This window comes from Elephas maximus, chromosome 2 (assembly GCF_024166365.1).
Source record: "Elephas maximus indicus isolate mEleMax1 chromosome 2, mEleMax1 primary haplotype, whole genome shotgun sequence".
Classification (NCBI taxonomy): Eukaryota; Metazoa; Chordata; class Mammalia; order Proboscidea; family Elephantidae; genus Elephas; species Elephas maximus.
Genome location: NC_064820.1, coordinates 175,848,197 through 175,859,421, shown reverse-complemented (window position 1 = coordinate 175,859,421; position 11,225 = coordinate 175,848,197). Strand labels below are relative to the sequence as shown.

Here is an 11,225-nt window from a genome sequence, read left to right as displayed (position 1 = left end):
CACGTTTCTTCTCTTCCTCTCTCTCCTCTCGATCTCTATCTTTCTTGATATATGGCAGGGACAAAAGTTGCAAAGGGTTTGCTTAATCGACTCTTTTAAGAGAACGAATGAGGGAGGAGAGAAACCCTACACCATGTAAAGGACTAAATTAGAGATACTTGTTGGTTTGGTAGTTACTCTAAAGCAAAAACTACTTTGGGGCGGGGATGGAGGAGGGGTTGGGGATTGAATTTGAGAAAAAATTTAAATGCACCCAGACACACAACCCCAGTGAGAGCATTCATTCCACCATTCCATATCCCGACGTCTGCCGGAGTTCAGTGAGCATGTGAACGAGTACAGTGCCTAAGGCCGGTGGCCTCGAGGCCAGCGGCCCGCAAGAAGTGTTTCAGAGGCCGGGCTGGGGGCAGAGCCTGCGTACCCGCTCCCTGGGGACCCATAGCGCCTGGCTTGCCTGGGGCTCAGGATCCACCCACCTCTCCCTGCGTGGAGGAGGTGTCTTTGCAAGCTCCCAACGCTGCCGCCCGAACCGCAAGCACCCATATTCCACCCCACCACCCACGCCTCAAAGCGAAGAGGTGGGCACCTGGGGCTCACGTCCTGTTTTTTTCTGCCCGGACTCTCCGGTCTCAGCCACTTTGCCCCCGACGTCCCAGAAAAGCGGAGCAGGACGCATCATCGGCCCTGGGACGGTGCAGCCTGTGCGTCTCAAGCGCGTTCAGGGAGCTGCGAGGGTGCTAGGGGACCGCAGTGGTCAGGCTGAAGACCCCAGCTCAAATTCCTGGGAAGGATATCCCTCCCTTCCTTTCCCTTTGCCCTCTCTCCGGCCCCGCTCGATCCCGCTCCTCCCCAGCCTAGCTGTGGGTGCTCAGCGTCCCCTCGCTCGCCACTTTGCGAGGAACTTTGGCCCGCTCCCCTGCGCCCACAGGAGAGGGATGTTAATGAAGGAGCGTGGCCCCGCGCCGCTAGCCGGCCGGCTCCTGAGCTGTGATTGGCTGCGGCGAGGCGGAAAGATGACGTTATGCAAATAGAGGGGCGTGGCTGCGAGGCGCCGGCTCCGCCTCCTCCCTTTGGGGTTAGTGTGCCTGTGTTTAGCTCTGGGGAGAGTCAAACTGGATTCCATAGGGAAAGCCTGCAAATCACTTCTATTTTAGCAGGGAGAAAACAGAATCTCCATCCCGCAGGGTCCACCCCTCTCTCTTTCTTCCTCTCCTCTCTCTCTCTTTCTGTCTTTCCCTCCCCCCCTTCTCTCTCCCTCTCTCCCCCCTCCCCCCCACCCTACTCTCCCTCTCTGGTGTATCTGTCTACGGCAACCAGCGTCCTCCTCATCTACACGCACTGAAAGGAAAGAAACATCTTTGGTTGGGAGAGAAGGAGAAAAAAAAAAGAGAGAGGAAAAACTTGCCTGGTTGTGGAAAATGACACTTGAAGTAGCAAAGCCGGCAGCGCGAGTTGAGTCTATTGTTTCTTAAATTGCCATCAGGGCTTTTTTTTTTCTTCCTGCTTCTTCAAGTGAAGGGTACCTCTACAAAAGGAAACTCCAGCCCCTCCTGTCCTCCACCGGCCTGTGATCATTACAAAAAAAAAAAAAAAAAGCACCCAAGCCAAAAATCAACCAACCAAACAACCCCCAACAGCCAAGCATACATCTCTATTTTTTTAATTTTGGTCTTTTCGTTGGATTTTCCCTTTCTTCTTTTCTCCTTTCTTTTCTTTTTTTTTCTTTTTTTGTGTGTTATCGCTCAGTTTTGAGCGAGGGTTTACATTTTTAAAAATTTGCTTTCCAGCCCGCCTTGATCTTCTAGTGAGAGTTCATCGTCTCAAAAAGAAAAAAAAAAAAATCTGTGGCTGGCGTTTTTCTTTCTTTTTTTTTTTTTTTCAATATTTCAAGGGGGAGGAGATTTTCCACAAGAAAAGGTTGTTTTCATGTTTGGGATTCAGGAAAGCATCCAACGGAGTGGAAGCAGCATGAAGGAAGAGCCGCTGGGCAGCGGCATGAACGCGGTGCGGACGTGGATGCAGGGCGCCGGGGTGCTGGACGCCAACACAGCGGCGCAGAGGTGGGTACCGCGGCGGAGGAGGCGAGCAGCGAGCGGGAGAGCCGGGAGGAGGAGGCGGCTGCGGCCGCTACCGCCGCGGGGCCGGGCCGCGTTCGTGCGTCGGCGCCCGCCGCTCCGCTCCGTTCGCCGCCGGGGCTCTGCGCTCCCGGGCCGCGCTGTCATCGTCGCCTGCGGCCGGAGATCCGGGAGCTGCCTGCCACGAGCCCACGCTTCGCCGGCACTTTTCCCTGCTTCGTCTGTGGCTGTTTTCATTTTGTTTTACTCCGAAGAGACGTCTCACCAGCATGATGTTAAATATCTGTGCTTTTATGTGATTGCTTTCTTTTCCGCTCGTCTTTTCTTTTTCTTTCTTCCTCCCTCCCTCCCTTCCTTTTTTTCTCTTTCTTCTTTCTCGCCTTCACTCTTCCTGCCTACCTTCCTTTCCTCCTTTTTTTCTTTCTTTCTCTACTTTCTTTTCCTTTCCTCCCTCCCACTCTGCATTTCTTCCTCATCTTCTTCCCTCTTCCTTTCCCTCACTTCTTTCCCATCCCTCCCTGGGTCTCCTCTTTTCCCTTCTGATTTTTCCCCCGTGTCTTCTCTTATTTCTCCTACCTGGTTCTCCCTCCTTCTTTCTCTAGCTCTCAGTTTTTCTCAGTCTGTCCAGAGAACAGTAGCTAACAACTTTAATTCTGACATCCCCTAAAAAATCTACTTCACTCCGTGTCACCTCGGCTTCTTCTGGCCCCTTTTCCATTCAGCTCCCAGGATGCGAAGCTGTGTGGCCTGAGGCACTGCCCTTGGAGGTTGACCTAGGGGAACTTTCCTGGGCACTCCCAGCACTCTTTCCGTGGGCTTCTGGCCCCAAGTGAGTTTTTCAGGCCCTCTAGCTGGGCTTGGGGGAGTGGGAGAAGTGGCGGACCCAGGCCCTATCCAACTCAGATAGTACGGAAGGGGAAGAAAGAAGATGACGAATTACATCACCCCCATCTTTCAGGGGCTTGGTCCAAGTGTCCCTAACGCCTGTTCCCGTCTCCGCTGAGCACAAGGATGGGGGTGGTTGGTAGTGAGAGTGAGCTGGGTAACTGGGCTGGAAGCGAAAGTGTGTGTGTGTGTATTGTTTATATGTGTACTCGCGCGCGTGTGCTGGACAGGTTGGGCTGTCAGTGGCCGCCCGGCGCCCCTGGCGCCCCAGCCTCCAGTCCCCGCCGGGTGCCCTCAGCCAGCACCCCGGTCTTTCGGATTTCTGGAATGAGTGTGGGGATTTCTGCGGACAGCGAAACTTTGTCACGATGTAGCTTTCAAAAACACTCCTAGTCTCCTATCCGATAGAGACCACCCCCGCCAGCTCTGAGTCTCATCATTGGACCCTTCCTCTCCATATGCTTTATCTGGGGGGAGGGGGGTATAATGTGGCTACCAGAGACCAAGCACCCGCCGCCGACAGGGACGCAGGGAGGTTTCCTGGCGGGTGGTTTCTGAAGCGAGAAGCCCAGCGTGTTCTCCATCACTTCCCACCTGCCCACCGAGCTGAGACAGGAGATTAGAAGGGGTGCCAGGAACCAATTCCTTATGCTCCCCCCTTTCTCCAAGTTGTAAAAGATGGGCTCTCTTCCGCGAACGCGGGCTCACCTCCTCACCGCCACTTTTCTTCCTCCCCACGCAGCGCTCATCAGGTCAGAGTTAATGTTTACAGCGTTTTCTATCGCTCACGAAACCCAAACAAAACTTTCACACCTCTTTGGCAAGTTGGTGGGACGCGCTGTGCACCCGCCGGGGAGACCCGGACACGCGGGGACAAGAGCTACCCAGTCCCCGACTGGGCCCGGGGCACCTGAGGGGGAGTGGAGGGAGCCCACTGAACATTTTGGGGGCAGGAGAGGGCGGTGTTTTGGGAGTTCACGCGTGTGTGCGGGGTGTCTGGGGGCGCGGGTCGGTGCCCCGCTTAGCAGTCTAACTCTGCGTCTTTGGCCGCAGCGGGGTGGGTCTGGCCCGGGCTCACTTTGAGAAGCAGCCGCCTTCCAATCTGCGGAAATCCAACTTCTTCCACTTCGTCCTGGCCCTCTACGACAGACAGGGTCAGCCCGTGGAGATCGAGAGGACAGCCTTTGTGGGGTTCGTGGAAAAGGAAAAAGTAAGTGGGCGCAGCGCCGCCGCCGGTCGCCCTAGCCGGGGGAGTAGGCCCCTTGGTGAAGACGAAGCATCCATAACACACTCCCTCGCGAGGTCCCCCAAGCCTTTTACTGTCCTGGGCGATCCCCGGCTTCCCGCCCAAGGCGCTCTGCTCTGAAAGAGTTCGCGCGGAGCCCCCAGAGCTGGAGAGGGGCGAGCCCAGTTTCGCGCTCCAGCGCCAAGGGCGCCCGGGACGAACCCGCCCTCGGCCTCCCGGCCACGCGCGGCCCCTGCCTCTAGCTGCCCCGGCTTCAGGCCCCAGGCCTTGGCTAGCTCTAGTGCGCGCCCCTCGGACTTTTCCGGAAGGGGAGAGGGCAGAGTCGGGGTCTGAGGGCGGCGGGAGGGATCAGAGTTGGTGGCAATTTCTTCCGCTTCGGGCCTTGCCGGCCCCCCGACCTGGGGTCCACACTTGGGTCAAGTTGCCTCGAAGTTGGTTCACTCATTCACGACGACCTTTCTCCTCTGTCTCTTGTGTCTTCGCGTCCTGCTGCATCCCAGGAAGCCAACAGCGAAAAGACCAATAACGGAATTCACTACCGGCTCCAGCTCCTCTACAGCAATGGTGAGGCTCCACTGGGTCTGCGCCCCCACCCTGGGTCTCCGAGTCAGGGCAGAGGGCGCGGGGAACTCCAGGCGGATGAGAGCCCCAGCGAAGTTTAGTGTCGATCATCCTCAGGGTGAACCAGCCTCTCCCAAGTTTCGCCCGAGAAGGTTTCACTAGAGGAAGCCCCGAGTGACCCGAGGGCTGCTGTGTCGCTCCCTCTCGTACCTGGGACCAGGTGCGGTGCCCCGCCTCCTCTGGGTTGCATTCATCCTCCTTCTCCTTCCTAAAGGCCTATTCCCTCTGCTTGGCCCAGATTCTAGGCCCAAGGCCCCTTAGACTCAGGGGGCATGGAGGAGTCGTAGTCTTGATGGCTCCCGGAGAGTGCAGAGGGGTTCCCACCTTGTCGTAAGGGAGAGTAGCCAGGTGGAGGTTCTGCCCCATTCCCAGATGCAGAGCTCCGGAGCAGTGTGGGGGTGAGCTGGCTACCAAGAGCGCTCGGGAGAGGGCTAGGCTAGAGGCACTTCTCTGGACACTGGGAAGGGGGGTATTTAGAGCCCCCACCCTCCCTGAAGCTCCTTTTTTTTTTTTTTGCAGCTGATCCCCTCTCACTTAATTCTCCTTCGTTCGCCCTTTTTTCCCCCTAGGGATAAGAACGGAGCAGGATTTCTACGTGCGCCTCATTGACTCCATGACAAAACAAGTAAGTTTCTTAATTCTGCGCCGCGGGGGCGACTCTAGGGCCACGAAATTCGGAGAAGTCGCGAAGCTGGCTGCTAGCCTCGTCCAGCGGCTCTGAGGGCCTCAGCAAGTGAGCTGGGATTCGAACTTGTCCAAGCCAGGACAGACTTTAAACCTCACTAGTAGCACTTTTAGTAGCACTGGTAGCAAAGGCTTTGCCAGCGCGAGGGCCCATTCATACACTTGCAACCGCCGCGTGGGGAAGGTGGTTCGACGACTCCTTTCCTTCAAGGGAAACTCAGGCCTTCTGAATTAAGATCACAGGGTGCTGAGAGGGAAGACCAGGGGCTGAACTTCCTCTGACCCGGTCAGGGAGCCCCAGGGGGCGCAAAAGGTGCCCAGGGACCTTGATGCAGAGTGGGCTGAACCTCTGAAACCTAAGCTAGTCAGGCCTCTCTCGGGGAGACATAGGATAGAGGGGGTTGGGAGCAAAGACAGCTTCCTCAGGCTTGGTGAGACAGTCTGAGAGCGTGGATGATTCACTCCACAGTTTTTTTTTTTTTTTTTTTAAGTGAGGTTGGTGATGGTGTTGGACAAGGCAGCCACAATTGTTAGAGGATATTTTGCAAAAATCCTCCTGCTTTTGCCTCCAAGTTTGGCAGGAAGCCAGGCAGCACGAGTGAGCTTGCGGTCTTAAAGGTACATGGACGGCATTTTCTTAAGCTCCCCAACACGCGGGTGTCAAACAGTATACATTAAGGTTGAGTTATGGTTTAAAAGATACAATTATGAGCCGAGTCAGAAAAGAGGCCTGACGTTTTAATGAGGCACAGGAACCTTTTTTTTTTTTTTTAATTTTAAGAAAAAGTTTAGTTTCCGAATTAAGTAGCTGGTTAGGTAGCTGGAGGATTTAGTAGCAGGAAAAAAAAAAGCTTTTTTGAATGGGGAAAAGAAATTAGAACAAAGAGAATAGTTAAAACTTATTTGCTTGGTTGTGATTTTATAATATTCCCTTAAAAAAAAGGGAAGTGATATTTTTCCATACACACTGTCTTGAAAAGTTTCATGTCAGGGTGTACATGAATATTTAAAAAAATTGATTTTGGACAAGCGATGCCTTAAATATGTTGTACAAAGTGCACACTGATAAAGCTTTTGGGATTTTAAAAATCTACTCATGAAGAACCAATTTAATGACAGCTCTAAACATTATTATTACTCTATTTCATTGTGACCCACATAGCAAACATGAGGGTCTGAAATGTAGTTTAAAAAATAATAAGCAAATATCTATTGAAATCTATTACATGTTATTTGCCTAAGATATTTAGCTTTCTTGAAGATCTCTTTATTTCTTAGTTAATTATTCAGAGTTAATCCACACTTATACTTTCAGGCTTGGTCTTATTTTCTTTAATATATTTGATTATTACATAGCACAATTTTCTTTCATTTGGACACTGTATTTAAAATTTTTTTTCCTGCCATGCAGAAACAAAAGCCTGTTTTCAGTCACTATTTTTAAAATATATCAAAACGAAAATGCCTTCAGTGGAGTTTTGTTTCCAAAAATTGTCTTAGATACCCTGGATATCCTTTCCTGCCATTCTCATTTGAGGGGGGAGCAAAAAAGAAAAAGAGGTGGTAAGGGGAGGGCAAAGCATGAACCCTAGGACATATTCCATATACATTTATTAGGATTTACTTCTTAAAAGATAAAAAAAAAAAAATCAGTATATATGACCTATCTGCTCGTGCAACATCAAATGTGTGTATTAAATTACAGGCAGTAGTATGAAACAACCAATTGTAAGGAGGGCAAAATTAGGAGATATTTGAAGTGATTAACTTCCGTCTGATTTAAACTTCCCCAAAACTTTATTTGAGACCTCCCCAAACAGACAGACTATCAAGCACTGATTTTTCCATTATGAAATGAACTGGATTTACACACTTTTAGACAAAAGCAGTGGGAGTATAATCGTTAGATTCTTAAAAAAAATGCATAAAAATAATTTTATTAACAAGATTATAGAGCTTAAGAAAACTGCAGTTTAAGGCATTCTTTGACTGCTTGGTATCATAAATGTCAGTTGAGAGAGAGAAAGATGGGAACGAGGACAAGATACAGTTTATTTTTAATAATAGCAAGTACAAGAAAGTCATTTGCCGTAATACGACATCTCACTGAAAGTGAAAATTATAAATGTATGCAATTATATATTTTGATGGGAAATGACTTGAAAAGAGGCTTAAATAATTATCTGAATTTAGCCTAAAAATATCAAGAAGGGATTTTTCAAGGCATACCTGTTTGCTTTCACAATCACTGCCCCACCTTCTCTGTAGCTTTCACTCTTCCAGGCAATCCCTGCCCATTATCTTGTTTTCTGATTATGTGTAGTAACAGTTTTGGAAGTAGGTTAGCTTCTTATGTGCACAGCTGATACAATAGTCTCCAAAAACAAGATCAGCATGAAGAAACGTAACTTGCCCTGTGACATGATAATTTGTATTTAAGGTTTGACATAAGTTGACTAATGAAATGGCTACATTTTTTCCCCTCTGTGTAATTCTTTCAGGTTGACTCAGGAATTTGACATTTAGCATGCAGAATGGAGTAAGTTCAGTGATGTGATGAGTTCTAATAACGTCATAAATTGTGGAGGGAATACCTAGCCACTGTTTAAGTGTTCTCTCTTAGATGCTCCATTTATCGCTATAACACCTTTCGTATCAGAGATGCAGCTTTATGTGCTCGATGTCATATCCTTGACCTAAAAGTTAAAACTCAGGGGGAATCAATGATAAAGAAAATTCAAAATTAGCTGTGCACTCTACATTTTCATAGAATGCTCCTGATCTTGGGTGGGGTTAGTGGCTTTGAGACCAAACAGAAACATATTCAATCAACCAAGATGTCTTGGCATGACACAGTATTTCACACCTTCTCACAGTGTCTCATTAGATTGTTTTGGGTAATGAGTCTTAATGTTGGGCTCCACCAAGAAAGACAAAGCTTCATTAGACGTGAATGAACATGAATCTGAGCCCCTACTCTATGCCGTTTTCATCGAACGCATAGAATATAATATTTTTTAAAAAATTTGTCCACCAACTAAAAAACAAGGGGCTTGCTTTTGAGAAGGGTTGTTCAAAACCAAGTTTAGCAGGACTAAAAATAGTTTGTTTTCATGTCACTGCTGTTTTTGGTATTCCATTAGTGCGCGTGCAAAAAGCCCTGTAGTGTCCAGAAGTTTATGGTTGTTGCATCCAACAACAGTATCTACTGCAGAAGCTCAGATGATCCTGGAGGGGGAGGTCTGAGGTTTAATGTGCCTCACTTCAGATTTTCAAGTAATAATTGAAATATGATTATTTTATGTGATGGCTTCAGTGAATTATTATTTATCTTTAGAATAGTTAAAAAAAAAAAACTTTATAACTCATCTCCCCTCCCACCATCTTGCTTTTAAAAAAAGGGACATTTTATGATTCAAAGAAAGGGTGTCAAATTCCATAAGGTTAGCCAAAACAAAACATTCCCTCACCCCCCAACAAAAGTTTTTTTTTTTTTTTTTTTTTTTGAAAGGGCGAAAATAGTAGCCACACAATCCTTGCATGTATAGATTTGCAGGTAGATGATGTGGTGAGGGGACCTTAAAAAGTCCCAGCACAGTAGGCATCCAAGGTACGGTAATCAGAAATGCTGTCAGATTCCCCTTCCCAGCTAGACTTCTTTATATATTTGTTTTGACATTCCCGGTACTTTAAGTTATTGATGCAAGTGCATTTTTTCCTACTGATTGTTTCATTATATCCTGCCATGGCTACGTAGATTTGATTAACTATCCTTTCAGTTCGTGGTTCTTCATTGGTAGATAAACACATTTTTAGTATATCAATAAGTTCCAGAGGAGAGGCCAGCAGAGAGGTTCTTTCATGTATTTGGGGAAACGAACAAACAACAAAAGATAGGGCAAGTTTATAGGCAGGGGCCCTATTTTAGCAGCTTTCGCTCTCCTTTGGTAAGATGTCAAAAATGCAGGTGATTTAAATTTCCTTGCACATAGAGGAATGAAGAAGTTTGGAATTTTTATGCATGATCAGGACCTGTGTTTGGGAAAATGTAAACTCATCACAGTGGAAAATGTGTTGTTTGGAGTCTGGGGGTGAAAACAAAGCTGATGGTTTTGGAGAGACTGCCGGAGCCAGATGGCCTAGTACTTCCCCAGTCTGGCGGTCCAACTGCTCCCTCCTGGATAATATACAGCCATTTGTTCGGGGATATTTACGCTAGAGCTGTTTCCATGTGAATGTTTGAACAGCATTAAAAACGAACATATTAGCAGTGATGCGTTCATCAAACTTGTATGACTGCACCGATAGTCTCTTCTCTCTGTCTTTACTTATATTGCTGGGAGGGACGGGAGTAGTGTTTTTGGACATCGGTGAATTGTATGCAGAGTTGTTGAGCAAGATTGATTTGGGCTTAGTTGAGTAATTAAAATATGCAAGCATTTAGACTCAAACTAATGGAAATAATGGTAACCCCTACCTCGAAGCACTGTTGTGAGAATTAAATGAATTCATACATGTAGAGTGCTTAGAACAGTGACTGGCACATATTAAGTGCTTAATAAATTAGCTGCTTTTATTATTTTATTATTATTATTACCCCATTGAGTTGACAAAGCCAATTGTATCTATTAATATAGATGTAACTGTAGTTACCATATGAGTGAAATGTCTTTATTACTGCTAGAAGAAGAAATGTAATATGGGATTGTTAGTATGATTTAGTTTTCATCTTGGTGTTTGAATAGTATAAGGGATCTTAGTTGTTTTAGACATAAAGGACACATTCTAAAGCGAGCTGCTTTTGGTACACTTTCTTTTTTTTATCCAAAGCTGTGATGTAACTGAACAGCATACTGAATGTGATATCATTCCTTTGCGACTTTCCTAATTCAGTTCTGAAAACGGGCCTGCTTAGCTGCTGAGCTGAAATTACATATTTGCAATTTGTTCGCCAGTAGCCAACCTGCTAATTGAAGCAAAATTATTTTTTATTTTGTTTCAACATTAATGTTGGATGGCTGTTTGACACAATCGTTTATGAAATGTCAGATTTTTTAGTGTTTTCTTTGGCACAGGTTAATTTTTTTTTAACTAGGGCTCCTTCTGTAACCACATTAAGTAGTGCTTTTTTTGGGTTAGTTTTTCATGAGGAAAAGTAGAACTTGGTGGTTGAATGTTATGATTACTATTGTAGTGTATTGATAGTGTAGGTGTTCACATCATTTTATGATTGGTTTCAATTCATAGTAATTTGCTACCAAAAGCCTTTTGGCAGCCTGCGTTAAGAAGACACTTTATTTCTCAATGAAGGGAGGGTACATCTAGGCACTAATTCTGCTCTAGGGTGACATATTTTGTTTGGTCTTTTATTTTGCGTATGGAAAAAGGAGTAACATATTTTCAAGATTAATTTTTTTAAATGTAAATGGAAAATTAGGAGTTTTTTTGTTACAGTTTTTCTTCTATTTCTTTCCTTCATTCTTTTTTTTAACTTGTGATGACAAGTCAGCTATTGTTTGATTGTAAACCAAGAAAGACTCCGAAATGAAAACACTTTGTTCCTAAAAAAACACTTCAGATTTGGCTGAACCAAAGTCAAAAGTATTCTCACCTCCTTTATTTTGTCATGGAACACAAAGAGTTAAAACTATTAGGAAAAGTAAACAAAGAAAAGCCCTGCTCAATTCTCACCATTTCCTTTGGCATCCTATTGA

General features: G+C 46.6%; 1 protein-coding gene across 5 annotated transcripts in view; it reads left to right on the top strand.

Annotated features, from left to right (window-relative positions):
* Nucleotides 1-1,105: 1,105 nt before the first annotated feature.
* Nucleotides 1,106-11,225, top strand: part of EBF1 (EBF transcription factor 1) — a 447,546-nt gene continuing 437,426 nt past the window's right edge. For 4 of the 5 annotated variants that reach the window (XM_049874229.1, XM_049874228.1, XM_049874227.1 and 1 more), the window contains exons 1-4: nucleotides 1,106-2,060; nucleotides 4,014-4,170; nucleotides 4,707-4,770; nucleotides 5,397-5,452. In XM_049874229.1, coding sequence (XP_049730186.1) covers nucleotides 1,927-2,060; nucleotides 4,014-4,170; nucleotides 4,707-4,770; nucleotides 5,397-5,452 — 411 coding nt within the window. In that variant the 5' untranslated portion in view covers nucleotides 1,106-1,926. Of the gene's footprint in view, nucleotides 2,061-2,917; nucleotides 3,713-4,013; nucleotides 4,171-4,706; nucleotides 4,771-5,396; nucleotides 5,453-11,225 lie in introns of those variants that run through there. The other variant, XM_049874230.1, reaches the window with a different exon arrangement.